Genomic DNA, 23286 nt, shown 5'->3' on the forward strand with positions numbered 1-23286 from the left:
ATTTACGTCCAAATAACAATATTATCATTACATAAATTATTACAATAATATTTATTATATTGATATTGAAAATATAATTCAGAAGTGGAGTTCTTCAAATGCTCCGTTAAACTACAAGGCCTTAGACTTTCTCAATAATTAATCAATTTGATCATTATATAATCGTTTAATTAAGAGGTCAATTATGTAACACATAATTTGTAACAAATTTTGTTGAGTATTGAATAGGTTTAATATGTGTTAGTAATAATTCTGTGCTTGGCTTAGACAAACTTTAAAAATACTTAAGAAATAAGTATATCATGTAATTTTAATAAGGGATATCCAAAATAATAGCCAGTTATGTTTAAAACAGTATTATTTATTTATTTATTTATTTATTCTTCATTGTATACACATCAAGGAAATACAAAAATGAAAAAAAAAAACACAATAAAAGATATACAATGGGCGGTTAATATTTCAATAACATAATCTAAATGGCTGATAACTTCATAATATTTTGAGGACCTTGTACCTACTACCAGTCTAATTTATCTATGGATGACCTATAAATACAGATGATATAAACTCAATTTATTATATTTTCATACTCAACTCAATTTATTTTTTTCATAGTATACATTGTAATATGTATTCTATCGAAAGGTACGAGGTACGAGTTACATGATAGGTAAATTAAACTTAAAAATTAGTAAATCGCCTTCTAGCTTATAAAAATCATACCGGAAAATAATCCATAATTATTGATCTATATGTTAATTAAATGATTTGTTAGAAGTTCAAAATTTTGAGTCAGCAAGCCCTAATGATCTGGAGTGGGGTTGTATATAAAGAGGTTCAGTAATTGACAGTAATTAAACTAGCCCTTCATTTCGTAACAAGTGCAACCAACAAGTAAATATTATACAATTAATACAAAATACAGAAAAATGGCAGTTTCTACAAACAGTTTGGAATTAATGGATACAGAATTTGTAACGGATTTCAGTAGTCAATGGATTTCTGAAACTAGTGCTTCTCAAAATGAATCGGTAAGAACAATTTTCTACTTATTTGCCTTGTTATTTATAATTTATAATCAATCAATAATAAAAAAAATATTGATAAATGTATAATATAATATTATTTAATTTTTCAGGTGCCCGTTTTAGAACAACGCTACGATATGAATAATGCCGTAAATTACGGATTACCGCATTTAACAACAGACTTTAGAAGTACAGCTAACAATGACAATAATACTCATTTTTCTCATATCACGTATCAAGATCACCATTCTCCGAACAATTACTATCCCATAACTATAAATTCACTTGATTCTATTCCGAATAGCAGGAGCGCTTATAACGGTCCCGCGGCCGCGTTTCCAACTTATAATATCAACGTAAACGATCGAGTGAATACATATGAAAATCCTAATAAGCATAACTCAATTAATAATAAAACTTATGGCACGAAGAAACCGAAACGAGTACGAACAGCGTTTACAACTGAGCAAATCCTGCAGCTAGAACAAGAATATGCTAAAACTAAGTATCTGGAACGCAATCGACGCTTAGAACTATCACATACACTACGCTTGGGAGAGAGAACTATAAAAGTATGGTTTCAGAATAGACGTATGAAAGAGAAGAAAGATAAAGCTGAAGAAATGGAAGAAAACGAGGCTACCAGTACATCAGAATCTTCACCTGAAAGATATACGCTACAGATACCATCACATTATTATCAACAGAATTCTATGAAGACAACACCTGTGATGCCACAAGATCAGGATTGGTATAGAAATTACAATAATTACAATCCAGTTTCAACATACTCAAATGGAATGAACTTACAGCCACAGAATATGGCAACAATTTCATTCTCAACTAATTTAATGCCAAAGCATGACAATTTTACCCTAGACGAAAAGCAACAAGCAGTCAGTAGATGCGTGCAATTCCTTGAAAATGATGTTCAACACATAAAAGAACAAAATATATTGTCTTCAGCTATTGAATGTGTAGAAAATACTTCTAAACGTTTAAATGACGAAGATTTGGAACTATCATGGGAGTTAATTAACGAATTGTCAGATTAATAAGTAATCAAAAAACCGATATACCTACTTATTTTTAGAATATTTTAAGCATTACTGGCTGAATCTAGTCCACTTTCCAATTTAATTCTGAACTAAACCAGTCAAAGATTTTAACTAGGTATAAGTTTAATTTTAAGTTCATATGTTTATTATACCTTTTACCTCCTTCACATTATACCTTTACAATAAATAATACAAAATATCTTTATTTGCATTGAACTTATTATCTTTCACCTTTTTGTTTAATTTATAATGATTGATATTAATTTTTAGCTTTAAGGCAGATACTATTGTGATACAGATGCAGATACTTTTATTTATTTATTTATTGAATGGCTTTAATATGACAATTGACAGTGCTATATTTTTTATGTAATTAGTAGTACCTAAATAGTTTAAAATAGAACCATAATATCTTTGATACCGTATCTATCAATAAACCCTTATGTTACACATTAATGATATAGTTTTCTTATCTATAATAATGTTATAAAGAGGAAACCTTTGTATTTTTGTATGTTTGTATTGGCACAAAAACTACTAGACCGATTTCAAAATTTCTTTTACCATTACTGAGAGGGATTCTTCCGAATCCGTATAGGCTATATTTTATCCCGGAAAACGTAAATATGTACCTACCACGGGCGAAGCCGGGGCGGACCGCTAGACCGCTTAAAGAAGTTTCACTTCAAAATATAGGAAAATTCAAAAATATTATGTTGATTAAAGGTTCCTAAAATAAGCTCTCAGAATCAACAACATGTATTAGCTTCCTTTGTTACCTTATATAGGATTTATGGTATACAATGACACTTTTTTCGTCAAACTTATCGCAAATATTTTTTTTTATATAAAGGATAGAATAAAATTAAATCAGATTTTAATATTTAATATCTCTTTTAAGTAAATAATTTTGAAATAATTATCATGACAGGCGCTTAACCCTACAGTAGTGACTCTTATATTGTTCACGTCCAGAAATTCAAATGCATTCGAATGCTATGCGAATTATGTGATATTACGACTGAAAAAGAGATATTTTTTGTTGTAGTTATTTTTTATAATCATAAAAGATATGGTTGTATGTTTTGTTGGTTATTTTAAATAGAAAATATATAGTAATGAAGATTAATAAATAAATAAACAGACTTTTTATGCATCATTATGTAATATCGATATAAATGTCTGCTTATATTGTGAGATTTACATAAAAAATAAGCTAGCCCTAAAATATAACTAAATACGTAGGTATCTACTTTATAAATGATTCTGGATAACGTAGTTATTTACCGATTTTTCTTCATTACCTACGTTAAAAAACTAAAGAAAATGACCTACAGAATGATTAATCTATTATGAAAATTAGTGACATTTTTATTTGTGATTTTAGTTTTAAGAAAAACAGTAAAGAAACGCTGTTATATACCTACCTAATACATTGTATGTTAACTTTCGAGCAATTATAATTATTATACTGCTAAAGGCTAAAATTTAAATCAAACGAAATATATCCAGTTAAATTTATATGAACAAAATTAATTAATTATAATTTGAGCATAGGTACTTAGCGTATTTGATGGATTGTTAATAGATATACTTAATTAATATTAATTCAAAATAGAATTATATAATACTTTAAGTGATTATGATTATTATACTTTACAAAATTCTCTTCTTACAAAGCTGCACAGTGCCTCTTGACAAAAACAAACACCTATATTGTTCATAAATTTTGTTTATTTCTGAAAATATAGAAAATAAAAATGGTCAACACCTAATCACTAATCACCTGATTTTGAGGCTTCCTTGTTTTGAACAGCTCATTAATGAGTGAAAAGTGGGGCCTATATATACTTGGTCCTTTAATGGTTTGCAATTAAAGTTGCTTTCGTATTCGTGACGAACACAGGTATTGTTTTTGAAATGTCTGTGTCATCGTCTTTAGCTAGTCAGTCACAGGCAGAGCTAACTTATTTGAGCGACACTAGCGACCAACAATGGAGCCCTGAAACTAACAGTCAAAATCCTCGACCTGAAATGGTAAGTGAACTTTTATGATGCAATATTTCCCAATATTCAGTTTGAAATAATTATTTCTACACCAACTAATATAGCATTGTCCTAATAACCATGCTTTATCTTTTCCAGGCTCTGCCATGGCCAGGTGTTCAATATGAAAATAATAATGCTCATACTGTTCCTGCGCCTATGTACGGGATGCAAAAATCGATGGCAAATGAGAATTCGAATTACTTCAATATGAACAATAACTTCAGCCAGCCAACCAGGGAATACGCGGATTTATCATATCAAAAAAGAGAGCCAATTAGCAATGGTCACTACATACCAAACGGCGTAAACATTCCTGATGCTACTTTTACTATTACTAATATGTCAAGAAACGGGCCAGTGTTCACAAATAGTTATCCTAATCCTCCTAGAACAGAGCAATACGTGAATGCAAATAATGTATGGAACAACGCTCCTGCAAATGGTCAACAAGTACCACGCACCAATTGGAATGTGAACAAAGTAATGAGTAATGGAATCAAGAAACCAAAACGTGCGCGTACAGCCTTCACAACAAATCAAATGATGGAGTTAGAACTTGAATACGCGAGAACAAGATATCTTGACCGCAATCGGCGCATCGAGCTTTCCGAGACCTTGCAACTCAGTGAAAAGACAGTAAAAGTTTGGTTTCAAAACAGGCGTATGAAAGATAAAAAAGAAAGAGCTGAAGGAGGTGAAGATTTCGAAGCTACTAGTACAACTGAGTCTTCGCCAGAAAATAACATGCCTCCACCTCCATACAACACCTATCATCAAACTGTGCATAATACTGTTTATAATCCAAGACAGATTATGCAGGCTGAACGATATCAAGTACCTATGCCTACTTTAGACACAAGTACAATTCCTGTACCAGTACAGAATGCGGTTGTGAACGCATATCCTAACTTTTTCACTACTAGCAATACAGTTAATCATAATGTAAATAATGAACAAGATAATTTACAATCACAGTTTCAATCTATTATTGTTAATGACGAAGTTGATAACGCATCGATTGAAGTAAATGATGATGAGACAATAAGCAATACTGAGGAAACTGTGAGCGATATAAAGACAGAAGAATCTTCTCCTGAATTTAATAATGAAGATAGTGGAGCATCGAAGGCTAATGTCAATGGAGACAATTGGGGAGAACTATCGTGGGTTCGAATTATGGATATGAATGATGAAGTTTGATGTTTGTGTAATTTTGTGAATAAGAAATTATCGATATAAATATACATATTTAAAATTGCAATAATTTGTAATCAATTATTTAACTTATTTTAATTTTTATAATATATTTTCGAGTACCTTGTTTTAAGTTTAAATAATATAAATAAAATATTTTAAAATTATTTCATTTTTTTATTTTTTGCACCTTTTGATAATATTCATCAGATGGTATTTGTTAGAAACTGCAACTTTTTATTTCACTTGCCGCTTCTATTCTGCAATTATAATAATTGATAAAGTTTATGTTTATATTATTTTAATTTACATGTTTTTAGGGACATAATTTAATAATAAATAATATTATCGTCATAAATTTAGTTAAAATTAGTTGAATGTTTTCTTATTTTGTTAAAAATATTAAATGAAACGTTTCTTTTTCGTAAATTCTATCCTGTTTTTTAATAAATAACTAATTACAAAAATTTGGTGATCGATGTCTAAAAGACAGTTCTATATATTGTAACTAGCTGTGCTCTGCGGTTTCACCCACAGCCACAGGTAATTTAATATCGGCTGACTGGATGTTAATGATTTTTGATAAATCCACTGAAAAACAACCGGAACCAAAAAAGCTATTCCACGGAACCGGTGCGAATAGTTTTTTATAACAGATTTTTATTGCATGATGATGCATATTATTTTATTTTTTTATTAGTGATGTTAGGACCTTTATGTCAGTAATCCACTAATATCTGAGACTAAGATTATTGTTGTAAAAAATTATGAATTTCAATGTAACGTGTTCTTCGTTGCTCTGTAAGCATAGGTACACCTACTAGCTTTTCACCCGCGGCTTCATCCGCGTAGTCAAAGAAATTCTAATGGGAATGAGACGTTTCAACGCGACAAAATGTAGTTAAATCTCGCTCCTAACTATCTCCAGATACAAATATTATATTATAGAATTGGTCCATTGGTGGTTGAACAAATACATTTTCGCATTAATATACCTAAGTAAGGAGATAAGAATGTATAAATAGTTGTAAAGTTACTTTTGTTGTACGTAGTGAGTAGTCCCTGTGCGATATTAAATGACACCTTCACCTTCCAATAATTACAAAAGAAGTCGGTTAAAAATTAGGCTTGACATTTAACTTCTCTTAAGAAAATAGAATGAAAAGTAAAACATAATACTATAGAAACGTTTACATAGGTGGAAAATCAAAAATAAAGTAGAATCATTTTCTATATCAAAACAAATATCAAAATCAAACCTAAACAAAATTGGCTAATTCAAAAGAGATTCGTAGGAAATATTTGCCCAAAGAGATAGTTCAAACATTGAATTTTTTTTGTAGTTTATTGAATCGTTTAAAATGATTTTAATATGAATATTATACTTAAATTTGGATGTATCACTGCATTTATATATTAAAAGAAATATTTTATTAATATTATTGGATTTTCCTACCTCCAAAATAAAATTCATTAAGTGCAAGGATTTAAATGCCAAGATCTGAATGACAAAACGTCGTCATGTTTTCCCGGATCATGATGTTAAATGTCACTGAATTGTTACATAATCCACTTTGAATTAATTTTACTGGAGAGAAACTAATCATGCTTCAAGCACACTTCAAGTAAAACAGAATAAAATTAAAAACCTAACATTAAGATTAATTGATTGAAATAAACGCTGTCTTAGTAAATACTTAATTGTTTGTTGTATTAATATTACACTTGAAAATGAAATAACTTACGAAGTTGTAATAACAACCTAGGAAATCACCAAACACTTTTATTGTAACAACCAAGGAAAACACCAAACACTTTTAATAGTGTTCTTAATTTAGTAATTGTAAAGAATAATTAATTAACGTTAAATTAAGAGTTCAATATTTGATGTCTGCGACCTAATGATATTAATTAACTATTAATGAGATGAGCGTAATTTGTTAGCTATTAAATAATGTTTTCGAGACAATCGTTATTTATATAGAAATCTGAATGATAAACATTCAGTATTGTGATGGAAGCTACTTCGTCATATAGTCTGTAGGATGCAATTTAACCGTATCGAAAAGTGTGCTATGAAAGTTGACATGGATAATTTTAATGCCCGTAATATGGAAATGCAGAGATCGGTAAGTTTTTTTTATCAATTATTAATCATAATGCTAAGAGTATTAGGATCACTTAATTTTATTAATTATTTCAATGTTTATTGAACAGATTAAATTATATTAAAATCGGTGTTTCCTTTTATTAACTAATATAAATTTTCTGTTAATTTTTGTATCCGAGTTCTTTATGTACGATGTTTTTAAGTATATGTGTGCAAGTTTTTTCTATAGTAATTATACAAAATATATACCTACTGTGAATTAAATATATGATAATTAATTAAACGTTTTATTACCCACAGGTATCATCAACACAAAACATTATGTGCAGAAGTTCTAAAAAGCCCAGAAGATTCCGCAGTGCTTTCACTACCGAGCAAATAAAATATTTAGAAAAGGAGTTCAAAAAGTTTCCGTACATAGGAAACACAAGTCGGCAAGAAATAGCAAATGTTCTTAACATTCCAGAAAGAGCCATTAAGATTTGGTTTCAAAACCGGAGAATGAAGGAGAAAAAAGATACAAGCCGAGAAGTAAACAACGTGAATCAAAATAAATCAATTACTGTGAATTTAACTAACGATCAATTAAATAATGTTAATAATTTGCAATCGGCTAATGATGAAGTTCGTATCACAACATCATTAAAAAGTACTAATGAAGATTCTAATGTCAATCATGGAAAAATAAAAGAATGCAAAACAGGTTTGCCTAATCAACAATGCAATCAAACAGCACTGGCTGATTTTAGAGAACATGAAATAACAACAACTACAGGAAATATTTCATCATCATATTTCACAATAAGTTCTACTAATAGATATGAAGATGACAGACAAAATCAAATGCCTGAAAAGAGTGTACCTCTAGTTAATAAAATGGAAATTTTTTCTACAAAAGATAACAACATACCACAAAATGTAAGCGTGCACAACAAAATACCTAACCAGGTTCAATATTCTTCACAAGCCCAAGAAATACCTGAAGATTTATCCCGACGCAATAAAGTTCCAGATTGTCATCAAGTTAACTTTACGGATAATATTCGAAGCGATTCCAGGAGTACGCCAATTTATCTGCAAAACTGTTATACACCTACATGTGTTACGTCCGGGAATGTACTACTAAAACCAGTAAATGTGCCCTACACTTCATTCGTACCAGGGATTACTCCCTTACAAAATTCGTATCCTAGATCATTCGTCCTCAATCAACAGAATATTCGCAAAAATAATTGTCACTGTGACTGCCATCTGCAATTTGTTCCACAAGTCATTCAAGATCAGAGCCAAGGTCAATATATCCCTATATTCACAATACCATACCCAAACCCGGACTTGTAATAAGAATAAAAATATCTTTAGTTTTAATAATTTATTTCCATTTGTTAATATTACAACTTGTTATCTATCTTATAAGTAATTAATTAAAGAATATAAGCATTATTGTACATACTTTTATTTTGTAACATAGAAGCCGCTTTATTTTTGTACAAGCAATAATTAAAGAAATAAGAAAACATAAGTGAGTCAGTTTTATAGAAAGACATGTACAATCTAAATAAATAATAAACTTTATAGACATAACAGAATAGAGTTTTAAACTGTCAATTAATCAAGAAGAAGAAAAACATTTTTATATTAATAACATAATCAAGACTTCAATTAGTAAAAATATAATAAATAATGTAAAAATAATTAATTTCATTACCTTAATTATCTAAGTTTCTTATGCTACAAAGTCTATAATGTAAAATTCACTGAGTACCGAAGTAACACTGTCATTTATAAATAAATAAAAATAAATTAAGATCTATGATATATTTAAATATAAGATAATTGTTTAAATAAAATTTCTGTTTTCATTTACATACCTTGTAGCCCATTTCCATTACCATTATCATAGGAAACAGTTTCAAAACCATTAACATTCCAGTTTTCATAATTACAATATTGTGTAAAATCATTTGCGTTATAATATGGCGTAGAATCATTTGGGTAATATTGAGTTGGATAAACATTTCTTTCGTTTTGAAAGTAATACCCACAATTGTTATAATCGTAGTTTTCGGGTGCAAAATTATTATAAAATTGAGCTGCATTGTAATCGTAGCCATTCTGATTGACGTCGGTTGGAAATACATAATTTTGCGTTGTATTTTGGTAAGTTTGGGGAATATCATGAGAATAGTTTGTATTGAAATTAGGTGATATCGTAATATCTTCTGTAATATTAGCAGGCGGTGGCGGCGTTATGGGTTCAAATGCGTTGCTTTCGCTGGAGGAATCACAACTAGATTCGGAAGATTCTTTCTTTTCTTTCATTCTTCGGTTTTGGAACCAGACTTTGATGCATTTCTCACCGATGTTTAGATGTTGTGCGAGCTCTTTGCGACGTTCGGCATCGATATACTTTGTCTTTATGTAGGTTCTCTCTAACACACGCAATTGATCTGTTGTGTACGCGGTGCGATTGCGTTTATTCTTCTTCTTTATCACTTTGGTTACTGAATGACCTGTAATATACGGGTAGTAGGTATTATAGTACGGTATTTTCCGGTTATTTATGTTCATTTAATTCAAGTGCATTTACCTGGCAATGTCTATAATTTATTTTACCATAAGTGCATAAAAAAATCATTTGCGCTTGAATTCTTATTCAGAAAAATAAACAACCAAATAATATGATATGTAACGTACCAATAAATTACTACCTATAGAAAATAACGGAATTACCAAAGCAACTTTCTAATATGCTTATATATTACAATTTTACAAAGGTTGCATTTTCAAACTGGATTATAATATGAAATTAAATACGTTTTATAGGTAATATATTGGTCCAATTCAACTTACTTTTTGTTGCGTTATTCTGTTTATTTTCTGGCCAGGATTTCATGAAGGGTCTGTTCTCCCAACAATTGATCTGTAAAAAAATAATATTTAGTTGGTTACAATAACTAATTATGTAGGTACAAGGCTAAAAGTCCGTTAGCTAAAAAATCGTTAATTATGCACGGTTATCCACTAAATTTAAATAAAATATTGTTCTTAAATTTTAGCATGGTTTTAGTCAATAATTTAAATCATAGAGAAGACCAAAATGATGAGAATTTTGTGTAGAATTTATAAATCCGTTTCACTCGCATTTCGGTTAGCCTTAGATTTTCCAAAGCCACTTATGATATAAATCTATTTAAATTTAAAATTTTTACTTATTTCAAACACTAACTTATGTATGCTAAACCAAAGTTAACAAAAATTTAACGATGAAAAAATTTGAACTTACTTCATTGGTATCGCCAAGGGCCGTTAACGAAGTCATCAGCATGTTATGGAGCATTATAATAAATACGAGCAAAAGAAAGAACGTAAATTTGTATACAAATAAAACAAATAAGAAATTTAATTAAAATCAATATAAAATATAATATTGAACGTCGCACGCTTCTAGCAAAACATGAATGACACGAATGCACCACGTAACTGTTTTTTCTTCGATGAACTAGAAACTTGAACAAATTTCGATGTACCCGCATTTATTTTTATAAAAATTAGGAATACTTTGAGACCACTTTGTTGCACGTAATATTAAATTAAATGATATGAGGAAGAAAAAAAATTGGTTTTAAAACAAAATATTAAGTAGGTATAGACATAGATTTTGACAAAGATAAAAACCCAAAATTTTGGACAATATTTATCAAAAATATTTTTTTATCTAGGTATGTTATAAATAAGTTAAATGTACAAATTAATAGCATTATTACGTTTTTTTTAACATCACACTTGTTTTTTGCGTTAATTAATTATTTATATCGTTTATGACATAACAGGATTTTGTGTGCTGTAAACAACCTCATTAGGGGTGGCTATTGTTCACTAATTAGGGATAAAAATGTATGGAAATTCCAGATTATTTGGGATATGCTTAATCACTTTAATTAAGTATATAAAATAACTTTTAAAAATAATTTCACCATTCCATAAGAGTAAGTGATAGTGTAAGGGTTGTGTGCGAGTGAAAATTATAAAAAAATAAATAAAAATGTCAAATTCAAATTGTGAGATGTATTCTACAATAGAGGATGACCTAACTAAACAAGTGAGTGTTATATAGTGACTTACAAAAAAAATCATCAATTTAAAAAATAATTATTAATTACCTAATCAAGAAAAATTCTATATTAATATACATAACTAATATTAATTATTTATTTTTAGAATTGCTCGCCCGCTCAAAGCAGTCCAAACAGTAAACTTCAATATTTTTATGAAAACTTCAACCCTGAAAGCAATGAGGTAAGAAAAAAATATTTTACATCTCCAAAATTTTTTACAGTTTTCGAAAAATCAAAACACGAATACGAGAAAAGCAATGTGTGTAATATTTATTTATGAAGAGTTAATAAATTTTAAGATCCTAGCAAGTTACATTAGCAAAAGTTTAATTTAAAGTAATGGACATGAACATTTTACAAACAGTAGAAAAGTTATTAAAGTTTAATACAAGAACATATTTTGGAATGTTGGAATAAAGCATTCATTCAATTTTTCTTCTCCAAACTTGGATATAATTTGATAGATAGATAATAAATAAATTGTAGGCAATAATATCATTATAAGTATTAACTTTTTATCTCATTGTAACAATTTTGTTTTCAGGAATGTTTGTTTGGATTTTCGTGCTATACACAAGACGCAGAGGTTTCAAATGATGCCTGTAATAATAGCAGTATCAACGAAACTCAAGAATGGTTTAATCAGGTAGGTACCTATTTATATTAATTCAATATAATCCCAGAATTCAATAGTAAAACATATTGTAAAATCCTACTAGCTTGATTAGACAAATAATATCCAAATATACAGGGAATTAGTATGTTTAGAAAATATTTTTTTTCAACTAATTACGTCATTTTTCTTTACAGGTTAATGTGGCTTGTGAACAGAGTATGGGTTATTCCAATTGCTGTTATCAAAACCCACAATTTGATCAAACTACAAAAGAAGAACGAAATTCGGAAATATGTAAGTACTTTCAAATGTATATCGATTCAGTAAGTTATTAAAACGATATATTGCAGGACAATAGAGAATAAAAATATAAATTGACTATGAATATAGAAAAATAGCACCTATAAAACTTTTTAAAGCGCACAAGATTATAATCTTTTCTATGATATAGTCAATTTCATCCATTTAACTTTAAAATCGCAGCAGCATATTGTGTCGGATTTCTTAATCGCATTTAATACCCTTATAATATAGCATGTACGTTTGTATTATTAATGAATGAATTCATTCACAGGTCACCGCAGTGAGAAAATCAAGAAAACCATTTCTAAGAAAAAGCGTAAACGAATTACATTCACAACAGAACAAATCATTGCTATGGAGCAGATATTCAAAACAAGACCATATATTTGTCGAGAAGAAAGAATTGCATTGACAGAAAAGTTGCAAGTCTGTGAGAAGTCAATTAAAGTTTGGTTTCAAAATAGACGGCGCATATCGGAGAAAAGGGAAAAATTATACATTCCAGATTCACCATCCTCTATAGATACATGTGATTCAAATTGTGATCGTCTAGCTTATATTGAATCTCAAATAAACGAAAGAGTAGATTCACATGGAAACGTAGCCTTGGATGACCATGTTATGACTGAATTAGTAAGAATCATAGATGATTATCTTCCTCAACAAGCTGAAAATTTAATCAGTGCTACTCCTATGGAAAATGATACGTGTATGCCAACTGCTGATCTTGAAGATACTTATAAAGAAAGCTATGAAAATCATCCAATATACGAACCTATTTCACCAGCAAGTGTTGTTGATGAATTTTTACTGTGACATTTATAAAGATTTTTAGAAATTACGTTTACTACATTAATAGTTATGTTGCCCAGTTATTTTTAAGTTAATTTATTAAAGATAATTCTAATATAATTTTCAGCTGTTTTATTTGTACTAATAGTTTATAAAAACCTCATAATTATAAGGTATCGAATTTGTAACATTGGTTGATAATTATTTCATTGCTCAGAAGTAAAAAAGGAGGCAAGTAATTTCTGATATGAGGTTGAAGTTATGTTATGTTATGTTATACTTGATAACTTATATCATTACATAAATTCTACTAGAGTATACAATACTACTACCTAATTCCACTGAGTTAATTTTGTATTCAGAAGTTGTTTAAATTAAAAAAAAATAACGTTTAAATTCATGAAATGGAAATTAAACTACTTTTGCAGAACTAAATAATATATTTATTTATACATTAAGTACACTCTTTCATTTCAGAAATATAATTATTATTTATTATAACAAATTAAGTAAGGCACTTTAACAAAAAACCTCCTAACTCTTTTAAAATATTAAGTTAAAACAAGTAATAATAAAACGGAATTTATATTTACAATGATATGTACGATGAAGAGAATTTATTTACAGCAGACGTAGTGTTTTGACTAGAAGTTTCAGAAGTTGGTATATAGGAGAAGTAAGCATCTTGATTCAGTGCTATGTTAGATGATCTATTTAGCAAATTGTCTTCATAGGGAGTCGGTAACGTGGGTATACTCGACGAATATCCATAAACATCTGAAGAAGAAGGCGGCATCACAACCCCCGTAGATAAAGAATTGTAGTACGATGCACTTGTAGGATAACGCATCATATCATCACTTAATTTTAAGTTGACTCCGTTAGGCACGTAACTGTCCGGTGGCAACGTAGATAGGGAACTAGAATTTGGCTGTAATGATTCATCGCCATTGTAACGATAAACTTCGGCCATCGGTGAGTAAGCGGCTCTGCCTGAGCCCGCTGCGTAATATGTCGAATAAGTTAAGTTTGGCGTATAGGAGGGCAAATCCAACGTGCTTTGAGGACTTTTTATCACAGTTTTTAATGCGTTCTGTGGTGAATATTCAGGTGGTCTCGGTGTTGATTCATTAGGCGATAGATAGATTTTATGGTGACTCGAATGGCCGTCAGATAACAAGCGTCTATGTCTATCATGTCCCCCACAACTCCTCCCATGGCTCAATTTGTGATCTTGACTCGGTGATAATTCTTTGGAACTTGTCGATGGGCTGTTATCGTCCACAGATGACGAAGGTTTGTTATGCTTGTTGTCTTTTTTGTACTTCATTCTCCTGTTTTGAAACCATATTTTGATTTGCCGCTCTGATAACTGCAAATAATTTGCCAGTTCTATTCGACGAGGTCGGCACAGATAGCGGTTTTGATGAAACTCATTTTCGAGTTCAACTAATTGGGAACTTGTATATGCTGTTCTAGCCCTTTTTGTAAATCCTTTTTGATATGATGCATCAGAAGACATATCTGAAAAAAAGAAAACCATATATAAGTTTGATTTAAATATAAATATTTTCAATAAATTGCGTCATTTATAATATTAAAATACATACCGTTTGATATGGATGATGCTGATGCAGTAGGATTATTGATTACAACTTTATCACACCATGTGGTATTCTGAAAGAAATTATACGATATTTAAATTAAAATAATACTTAGATTGAATACTGAGTTGTTTCTAATATAACAGCCAAAAAGGGAATGAAAATATCAACGTTCCAATTATTAATTGACACAATCTACAAAAATATTAAATTGTCATTAAAAATCCGGTTGACTTGCGGTAAATCACACCAATAAGTGACGTTCATTCCGATATTAACTAATCACTATGTGGTATCTATCTCCGTGCCATTAAGGTTTATTTCGAATTTGAAATAGTTACCTGGTTGGAAAAGTTGGACTCGTTCAGGTCGTTGATTTCAACATCAGCATCTTTTGTGATATCATTACCTAATTCGTCCCTATGGTGGCATTGCATGTTCTCATTAGAGTAATTTCTGTGGTATATTATTTGGTCTTCCATTTGTGAATGACCTGAATATATGTTTTCATTTTTGTTTCCACATTCTTCTGATATAACTTCTTCTGCACCTGATGCGTAATTATTGTTTGAACTATTACTGATATTATCATATTGGGGTATTTGATATTCATATCGTTGTATATTATCATCTTGAGCGTTAGTACCATATGACTGTTGTAGTCCTAGGATATCGTGTATAGTAAAGGCGGTAGAATCCCGAGAATTATAATCATGTACAAATGAATTTGGGACGGAAACTACACCTTCTGTTTTACAAACTTGAAATGAACCATCGTGAATATTATAACTAGAGCCGTCCGCAAGTATGTCTTCAACTCCATGTGATGTAAGTGCACTAACTTTGTAGAAATTGTTCTGAGTCATTTGTTCCAATGTCAGAACGGTGTTTTTGGGTGTGATTTCGGAAGAGAATTCCGACGATAGGGAATCATTCGAATCCTCGTCTGAATGTGTGCTCTGCGGCGGAGACGGTGTCATCGTAGACATTGCGATGGCTCATTTAGTTCGGCACACCTCAAAAAAAATTAACTAAGGTTCACTTACACACGTTCACAAAGCAATAAGGCGACCGCACTGTTAAAGATTTGTTTACTAAATGCTTTTTTCTATACCTGAATGTCGTTAATTTGGTAATGACTTTGTTCGTTTGTGTGCTATATTTTGACGTCGTAGAGTTCTTTGTGTGCTACCGATAAGACGGACATACCGACTCCCTGATAGTAAACGGACACTAGATAATAGTTTAAAATGCAGTTCAGTAGCCAAACGCTCGTCGATAAATCTTTATGGGGACACCTAAGCTACGTCAAAATAACTAAATGACATTTATTTCAAATAATGTTTATTGTTTTGTTTATACAACAACATAAACCAAACTTGCTACTTAAAAATAAATTAGAATCATTTTATTAATTCGAGTCGTTGTAAAAAAAATAGGGAAATATTTTATTTATACTTACCCAATATTAATTGTGTTTTTATATTTTGTATAATACATATACATACATAAATACAAGTAACTATTCATTTATTTGATAGATTAATTAATTGTGTACAACCCTAAGAAGTATATTTAAATAAAATTATATATATACCTGCGTTGATTGTAAGGTCGTTAAGATAAAAATATTATTATATAACTTTATGTGACCGCAGATTTTTTAGGCAGATACGAAAAGATATCAACATAAATATACTTACAGTAAATAAAACCGTAATCTTTATATTAAATGTCGCCATTCAACGAACATGCTAGTCATTCAATCAAATAACAGATTCGGCCAGATGACTGCGACATATTTTTGTAGAATATGGAATTTCAATCGTAGGTAACTAGAGAATCAGAAAACTTAAACATACAAATACAATAATTATTTTTGATTAATAAAAATAATAATAATAACCCATAATTTATAGAATAAGCGTTTTATTCCTTTCATTGACGATTCTGTTCTTCTCATAGTTGCAGTCAGCTGCTCAGTGGCTCCTTTGTTACAGTTTGATAAATGACTCTGACCCGTGCAACTTTGGAGCGTCCGTGGATTAAATTTGTGATCACTCTGTAGATATTAAAGCATATTTTACACTATATTGTAAAAGCAAAATACACTATACATTCTTTTACTTTTGAAATTTATCTCACAAATAGATTATTTTTATAAATACCTTTTAAATGAGTGATTAATATTTCAATATAATATTATTAATTAATCTTTCTTCAATAAAAAGTTTTTAGGTCTAAAAAGATTATAAATTAATTAAGCGAATTTCTTTTTTTTTTTTTTTTTTTTTTTTTTTTTTTTTTTTTATAATGGCAAGAAGATATGACTATTTGCCAGTGTCAAGTAAAAGGTAGGGAATCCATACACGGGAAAATAGGATAGGACCACGATAGGAAAGGCAAGGTGATCAGAAGAGTTAGGAAAAATCAATACAAATTACATTATATTATTACATATTTTTTACATAAACTAAATAGATTAAATGGAAAATAATAAACCTTACAATTTGACGTTATTCTTAAATATAAAAATAGATATATTAATAAAATATTTTTTAGGATACATTAAAAGATATGACATACGAGTAGGAAGAGGAACATTTGAGGAAATTAATGAATTATAAAAGGAAGAATGATCGTATAAAGAGCAAGAGAAAAATATATGGTCTATATTTCCCTCACTCTCTCCACACTCGCAAACTTCAGTATTTAATACGCCAATTCTGGCTAGATGGCTAGGAATACACATATGTCCAATTCTCATGCGACTTATTGTAGATACAACTAATTTATTTGCTTCAACACCAATAAACCAAGGCTTTATTGGTATTGTCGGTTGAATTCTATAATAATTCCTTCCCTTACACTGCCCAGTATCTGCCCAGACCGTATTCCACGCTTCAAAGAGATATCGCTTCGGTAATGTCATAAGATCATGAGGATAATTAATGTATGGATACATATCTCCACATTGCACCGCATCCTTTGCCAAACTGTCAGCCCTATCGTTTCCTTGGATCCCACAATGACTTGGGATCCAGGCAAAAGTCACCGAGTATCCCAGGTTAACGCATTCAGCTAACTTATTTCTGATTTCAAAAATAACAGGGTAAAATGGTTTATTATAGAAAGGATATTTATCTAAGCATTGCAGAGAACTCATTGAATCAGTAAAAATTACAGATTTATGTAGCTTCATTAATATTATATATTCTATTGCTTTTAGTAGGCCAAAGCATTCCCCAGTGAACACTGAAGACTCCGGCGGTAACTTGATCTTTTGTGTAATCTTAAATTGTACGTGTAATATACCAACTCCAACACAACTATCAGTCGAGGTTTTAGATGCATCCGTAAAAATATGATGCCAATTGCGCCACTCCCTATCAACATTAAACCTAAAGTTTGCATTTGAATTCATATCATTCTTATTGATTCCTATATTGTACTGTATAATTGGTTTGATCAAAAGGCACTTGAAGTTATATGCATACAGAGGTAAAACTGGGGACTGAAAAATACTAGATGACATTGAAATGAGTTTTCGGTAACTTATAATTAAACAAGGTAATGATTTATTTTTCCAGAAAGAAGATGTACGTATCCGATCGTTTAAAATTTTCAACTTGTTTATTAATGGATGGTTGGTGAATTGTATTATACGAAATAAAAATCTATCGGATAAATATTGCCTTCTGATCTTCAGTGGGGGATCTCCACATTCAACCTGAAGGGCATTAATAGGGCTCGATTTCATTGCACCTAACACAATGCGCAGAGCTTTATCTTGGAATTTATCTAATTTCTTAAGTGCCGTTACGTTACCGCTTTCTAACAAAAACGTTCCATAATCTAGAATACTGCGTATCAAAGCATTATACACCAATTTCATACAAAAAGGGTGGGCACCCCACCAAACTCCGGAAAGACACCTCAACAAATTAAGTAAACTTTCACATTTTGAGCATATGTACTCAACGTGAAAGGTACCAGACATTTTGCTATCTAAGACCACGCCTAAAAATTTTGTATGATTTTGGAGTGGGATCCGTTTCCCATTAAAACTAATATCAACCCTAGGAACTATTCGCGATCTCGTAAAAATCAGAGCGACGCTTTTGTCAACAGAAACATCCAATCCATTTTTATCTAGCCAGCCCTTAAGCTCGATGAGACCTTTATTTAAAAAAATACAAGCTGAATCTAAACTAGAATCTATAGTGTATAATACCAGATCATCAGCATACTGAAGGGTGTTAATTCTATTATTAAACGAATCAGCTAAATCATGTGTATAAATATTATATAATAGAGGACTTAAGACCGACCCTTGAGGAAGACCCTTACTCATGGTACGTTGAAAATGGACTGATTCATCAATATTCAAAACAATATATCTCTCTTCTAATAAACATATGATTAAATTAATCAAAATGTCAGGAATTCCCAGTCTGAAAAGTTTCTGCTGTAGGATTGTGATAACCACATTGTCATATGCTGAGCGAATATCAACAAACGCAGCAACAACATGTTGATTATCCGAAAAAGCGATATTAATATCAGAAGTCAGTATGGAGATGTTATCAATGGTGCTTTTCGCCTTACGAAATCCGTATTGGCTATTTGATAAAAAATTATTGTGTTCCAAATACCACTCCAGTCGATTTTTGATTAAATGCTCTGAAATTTTGCAAAGGACAGATGATAAAGCCACTGGTCTATATGATGATACGTCACTTGAAGATTTATTGGGCTTTAAAATAGGAATAATTTCTTGTAATTTCCAGGATCGCGGAATGTTCCCAGAAATCATGATTAAATTTATGAGGTCCAGATAATATTTTAGACCAATTTCTGATAGGTGAGATAAAAAGGAATATGGAATCCCGTCCATACCCGGCGCAGAATCTTTAACACATGAAAGAATTCCTTTAAGTTCCTCTAAAACAAACGGAGATACTATTAAAGAGCTATAATCGTGGTCTGTAGGGGAGATAACAGGTAATGATTTCCCAATGTACTCTGGCGCTGTAGATGGAGCTAAATTATCCATAAATTTGTGAGCTAATTCCTCAGAAATGACAGATGTTTGTTCCCTAAAAGCAGATCGGAAGCGCCTGATGTTTTTCCACACTTCACTTGAACAAGTATCTGGTGATAATGACGAACAAAAAGATTTCCAACCTTCTTGTTTTTTCTTTTTAAGAAGTGATCGGGTAAAGTTAATATTTTGAGAGAGGTTTTCAAAATTAACATCAGACATGTCATTTTCATATATTCTTTCCATACGCTTCCTTTCTTTAACTGCATCACTACATTCTTTATCCCACCACGGTGGGGTAGGAACTTTAAAACTTTTATCAGATTTATGCCGGAAAGTTTCATCAGCAGCTTCAATCAATATTTTCGCTAAATATTCAGAACAAATCTCTTCATTACCTGCCTGACTTTCAGGTAGATCTTTAATACGTAAATCAACCTTTTCTTTAAATTTATCCCAATTAGCATTGTTCAATAGGTACTTCAACCGTGGCTTTCTTGTTGTGTTATTAGTATTTCCTATGGGAACTGACATTAATAGCGGGAAGTGATCACTGCCGAATGAGGATGATAAGGGACGCCATGATATGGATGATGCTAAACCTGGCGAACAAAGAGAAAGATCTACCGCACTCAGATTTTCATTCGCTCGCGTACGTCGCGTTGGTTCACCTGTGTTAAGTATACATAAATTATGCATGTCCATAATATCTAAAAGTTGCTCACCACTACTAGTAGTAATACTACTTCCCCAATATTGGTGATGGGAATTGAAATCACCAAGCAACAATAAAGGTGTAGAAATTGATCTTATTAAATTTTGTAAATAATTAAACGTTGATGCTGAATTATACGATATATATATTGAAATGATTGAAATATTATTTTTTAAGCTAATGCCAACACTATTTACATATTTATTATTGTGCGCTGGTAATATTAGACGTTTAAATTGAATTGACTTTTTAATAAGTATGGCAGCACCACCATACCCATCAACTCTGTCATCTCGAATACAAACATAGCCTGGAATGCGAAAAAAGAGATTTGGTTTTAGCCAAGTCTCATTTAGAGCGATTAAAAAAGGATTATGCTTATTTATTATGTGAATTAGGTCTGACTTTTTAGGTATTACGCTTCTGCAGTTCCACTGTATTATTTTGGAATCCATGATTACTATTTATACTATCAATTAATTTATATAAAGTGGCAACGTTGGACGGTTTTAAGGTGTTATTCTTTAATAATGTGTTGATAAGGGAAGTAATTATGTCCATTATCTGGGAAGTTTCATTATCATTAGGGGCAACTTGATAACCACATCCATTTTCAGGCGTAGGTATCTGAGCTTCCCTGATAATTGTATTGTGAGCTATTTTGTCAAAACCCTTGTTCATCTTCGGAGGCGATTTTGGTTTCAAAAAATAAGTTTTTTTGTAAGAAGAATTTGTAGTGTTTACATTTAATCTGTTTGGGGATGAATAAGCCGGTGAAGAGATTAATACATCCCCATACGACTTTGATATTTGTGGGAAAAGTTTACTTGCCTCACCATATGAAATGTTTTTTTGAGCCATGCTAATTTTAATGTCTTTTTGGCGTTTAAACTCTGGACAGATTTTGTTGATTGCATAATGAAACCCTGAACACAACAAACATGATGCACAATCTTCTTCTACTGTACAAGTGTCACCGGAATGGTCTTGGCCACACTTGTAACACCTGGGTTTAGATCGGCATATATTTTTAGTATGACCATACCGACAGCATTGATAGCATTGGATGGTAGGGAAAATATATAGGTTAACTGGTAGGGAGTTATAACACACATACACACGTTCGGGTAAAACTTGGCCATCAAATGTTAAAACAACTGATTGTGTTGGCTTCCAAGATACAGTACTGTTAACATTTACTTTATAATTTATTCTCCTCACTTTAATAATTTTACCGCAGCCTACTGGGGTGGACACATTTTCTTTTATTTCTTCAGGTGACCATTCAGTTGGTATTCCCTTAACAATACCAATTCTAGTGATATTAAACAATGGAATTTTTGCATTAAGGTTGTATGAGCTTAAATTTTTATTTTTGATAAAATCATTTGCATCCTGTGCTGTAGTAAATGCAACTATGCAACGGTTTCTGCCTATTTTTTTTATACTTCCTGACACAATATTCTTAATATTATTGTTTTTTAAAAACCTTCCGAAAGTTATGGGGTGCAATGTGGAGCCATCCCCGGGTGATGATTCAGTTCGCTGAACATGAACAATGTAAGGATAAGAATCTGTACCTACATATTCACATCGACTATCTTGCATGGAACTAGTATCAAGTATTTTAGGTTGAATATTAGATTCATTTTGCCTATTATCAACATAAGTATTATCTGTTAACATTAGCTCATTTAATTCATTATTTTCTTTCCTTCTAAGACGCCTTTTTTTTGGAGTACTTTCCAGAACTAAATTTTTATCTAGACATGTATTTGAAATTGTAACATAACTGGCTACCTCAGGACCGGGGGTACCCAGCCCTGGGGGATTAGGATCCGGCGGATCGTTCATCTACCGAATCTTACCCTATGAATTTTTGGTTTTTACATACTATACATAAAATATAAAAAAAAAAACTTACCTATACGAACACTACTATACAAAATTTATTAAAAATATACAATTCTACAATTATAAACTATATATACAAAACCAAACTCCACTGATCATATATTAAATTAATAATTTTAAGCTCAATAATTAAAATTACACCCGCTTCGTTCGAAGGTTCCCGCGCTTTTTCCATAGGTGACTTATTAAGCGTCTTATTCGAATTTCTTTTTTTTTTCAGGGAGTAGAATCTTTTTTTATAACTTGACCACAGATAATCCTAGACATAGGTAGTTAGGATGGTTGTTTATACCTCTTCTGTCAATCTACAGAAACATTTTAAAATAAGTTCATGAGATTACAATTTTGATGATTACAAACTTCGCAATTCGTTGACTTAACTCGACGATTCGGCACAAATGCCCCAAGCCTATAATGTCAAGGCGATGATATATTACAATTTACTCAAAGGGGACCCTTTTTTGTTCTCACATTAATGGTTCTACTTTAATCGACTTCTGTGAGATGCACTTATTTGATATGTGCACGAGAGAGCGAGATGGCAAGCTGAAGTGCATCTGTTCCCGCCAAAGAGAAATGATTCAAACGTTGAGTAGAAGATGGCTAGAATTATCAACAGTTTGTTGTTGGTAGTGGCTATGGACTGTGGGTTACAACTTTAAATAAATAAAAAAAAAAAAATAAAGAATGGAATTTTCAACATTCCAATTTCAAAAATTATTCTTCATCTGTGGTTTT

General features: G+C 30.9%; 4 protein-coding genes and 1 long non-coding RNA gene across 5 annotated transcripts; 2 read left to right on the forward strand and 3 right to left on the reverse strand.

Annotated features, from left to right (window-relative positions):
• The first annotated feature begins 7358 nt into the window (after positions 1 to 7358).
• LOC149488394 (uncharacterized) lies at positions 7359 to 8917 on the forward strand. The gene is made up of 2 exons (XM_089695223.1): positions 7359 to 7461; positions 7743 to 8917. Exons 1-2 carry the CDS (start codon positions 7378 to 7380, stop codon positions 8781 to 8783), a joined length of 1125 nt encoding a protein of 374 aa, XP_089551349.1. The 5' UTR covers positions 7359 to 7377; the 3' UTR covers positions 8784 to 8917.
• Positions 8918 to 9154: 237 nt separating this feature from the next.
• LOC149488395 (uncharacterized) lies at positions 9155 to 10786 on the reverse strand. The gene is made up of 3 exons (XM_089695224.1): positions 10729 to 10786; positions 10296 to 10365; positions 9155 to 9955 (listed from the first exon to the last, which is right to left on the reverse strand). The coding sequence occupies exons 1-3, from the start codon at positions 10780 to 10782 to the stop codon at positions 9306 to 9308; spliced, it is 774 nt and encodes a 257-aa protein (XP_089551350.1). The 5' UTR covers positions 10783 to 10786; the 3' UTR covers positions 9155 to 9305.
• Positions 10787 to 12114: 1328 nt separating this feature from the next.
• Positions 12115 to 12955, forward strand: LOC149488396 (uncharacterized). Its single transcript, XR_016315602.1, has 3 exons — positions 12115 to 12206; positions 12371 to 12470; positions 12751 to 12955. It is a non-coding gene; the product is annotated as an uncharacterized LOC149488396 (long non-coding RNA).
• Positions 12956 to 13815: 860 nt separating this feature from the next.
• Positions 13816 to 15941, reverse strand: LOC149488397 (uncharacterized). The gene is made up of 3 exons (XM_089695226.1): positions 15217 to 15941; positions 14882 to 14948; positions 13816 to 14795 (listed from the first exon to the last, which is right to left on the reverse strand). The coding sequence occupies exons 1-3, from the start codon at positions 15862 to 15864 to the stop codon at positions 13861 to 13863; spliced, it is 1650 nt and encodes a 549-aa protein (XP_089551352.1). The 5' UTR covers positions 15865 to 15941; the 3' UTR covers positions 13816 to 13860.
• Positions 15942 to 20924: 4983 nt separating this feature from the next.
• On the reverse strand, positions 20925 to 22350 carry LOC149488398 (uncharacterized). Its single transcript, XM_089695227.1, has one exon. The coding sequence runs from the start codon at positions 22318 to 22320 to the stop codon at positions 21043 to 21045; it is 1278 nt and encodes a 425-aa protein (XP_089551353.1). The 5' UTR covers positions 22321 to 22350; the 3' UTR covers positions 20925 to 21042.
• Positions 22351 to 23286: the final 936 nt, after the last annotated feature.

This window comes from Colias philodice, chromosome 5 (genome assembly GCF_061535455.1).
Source record: "Colias philodice isolate Cphi_HAF_F1 chromosome 5, ilColPhil1 Martin Lab GWU primary, whole genome shotgun sequence".
NCBI classification, from domain to species: Eukaryota; Metazoa; Arthropoda; class Insecta; order Lepidoptera; family Pieridae; genus Colias; species Colias philodice.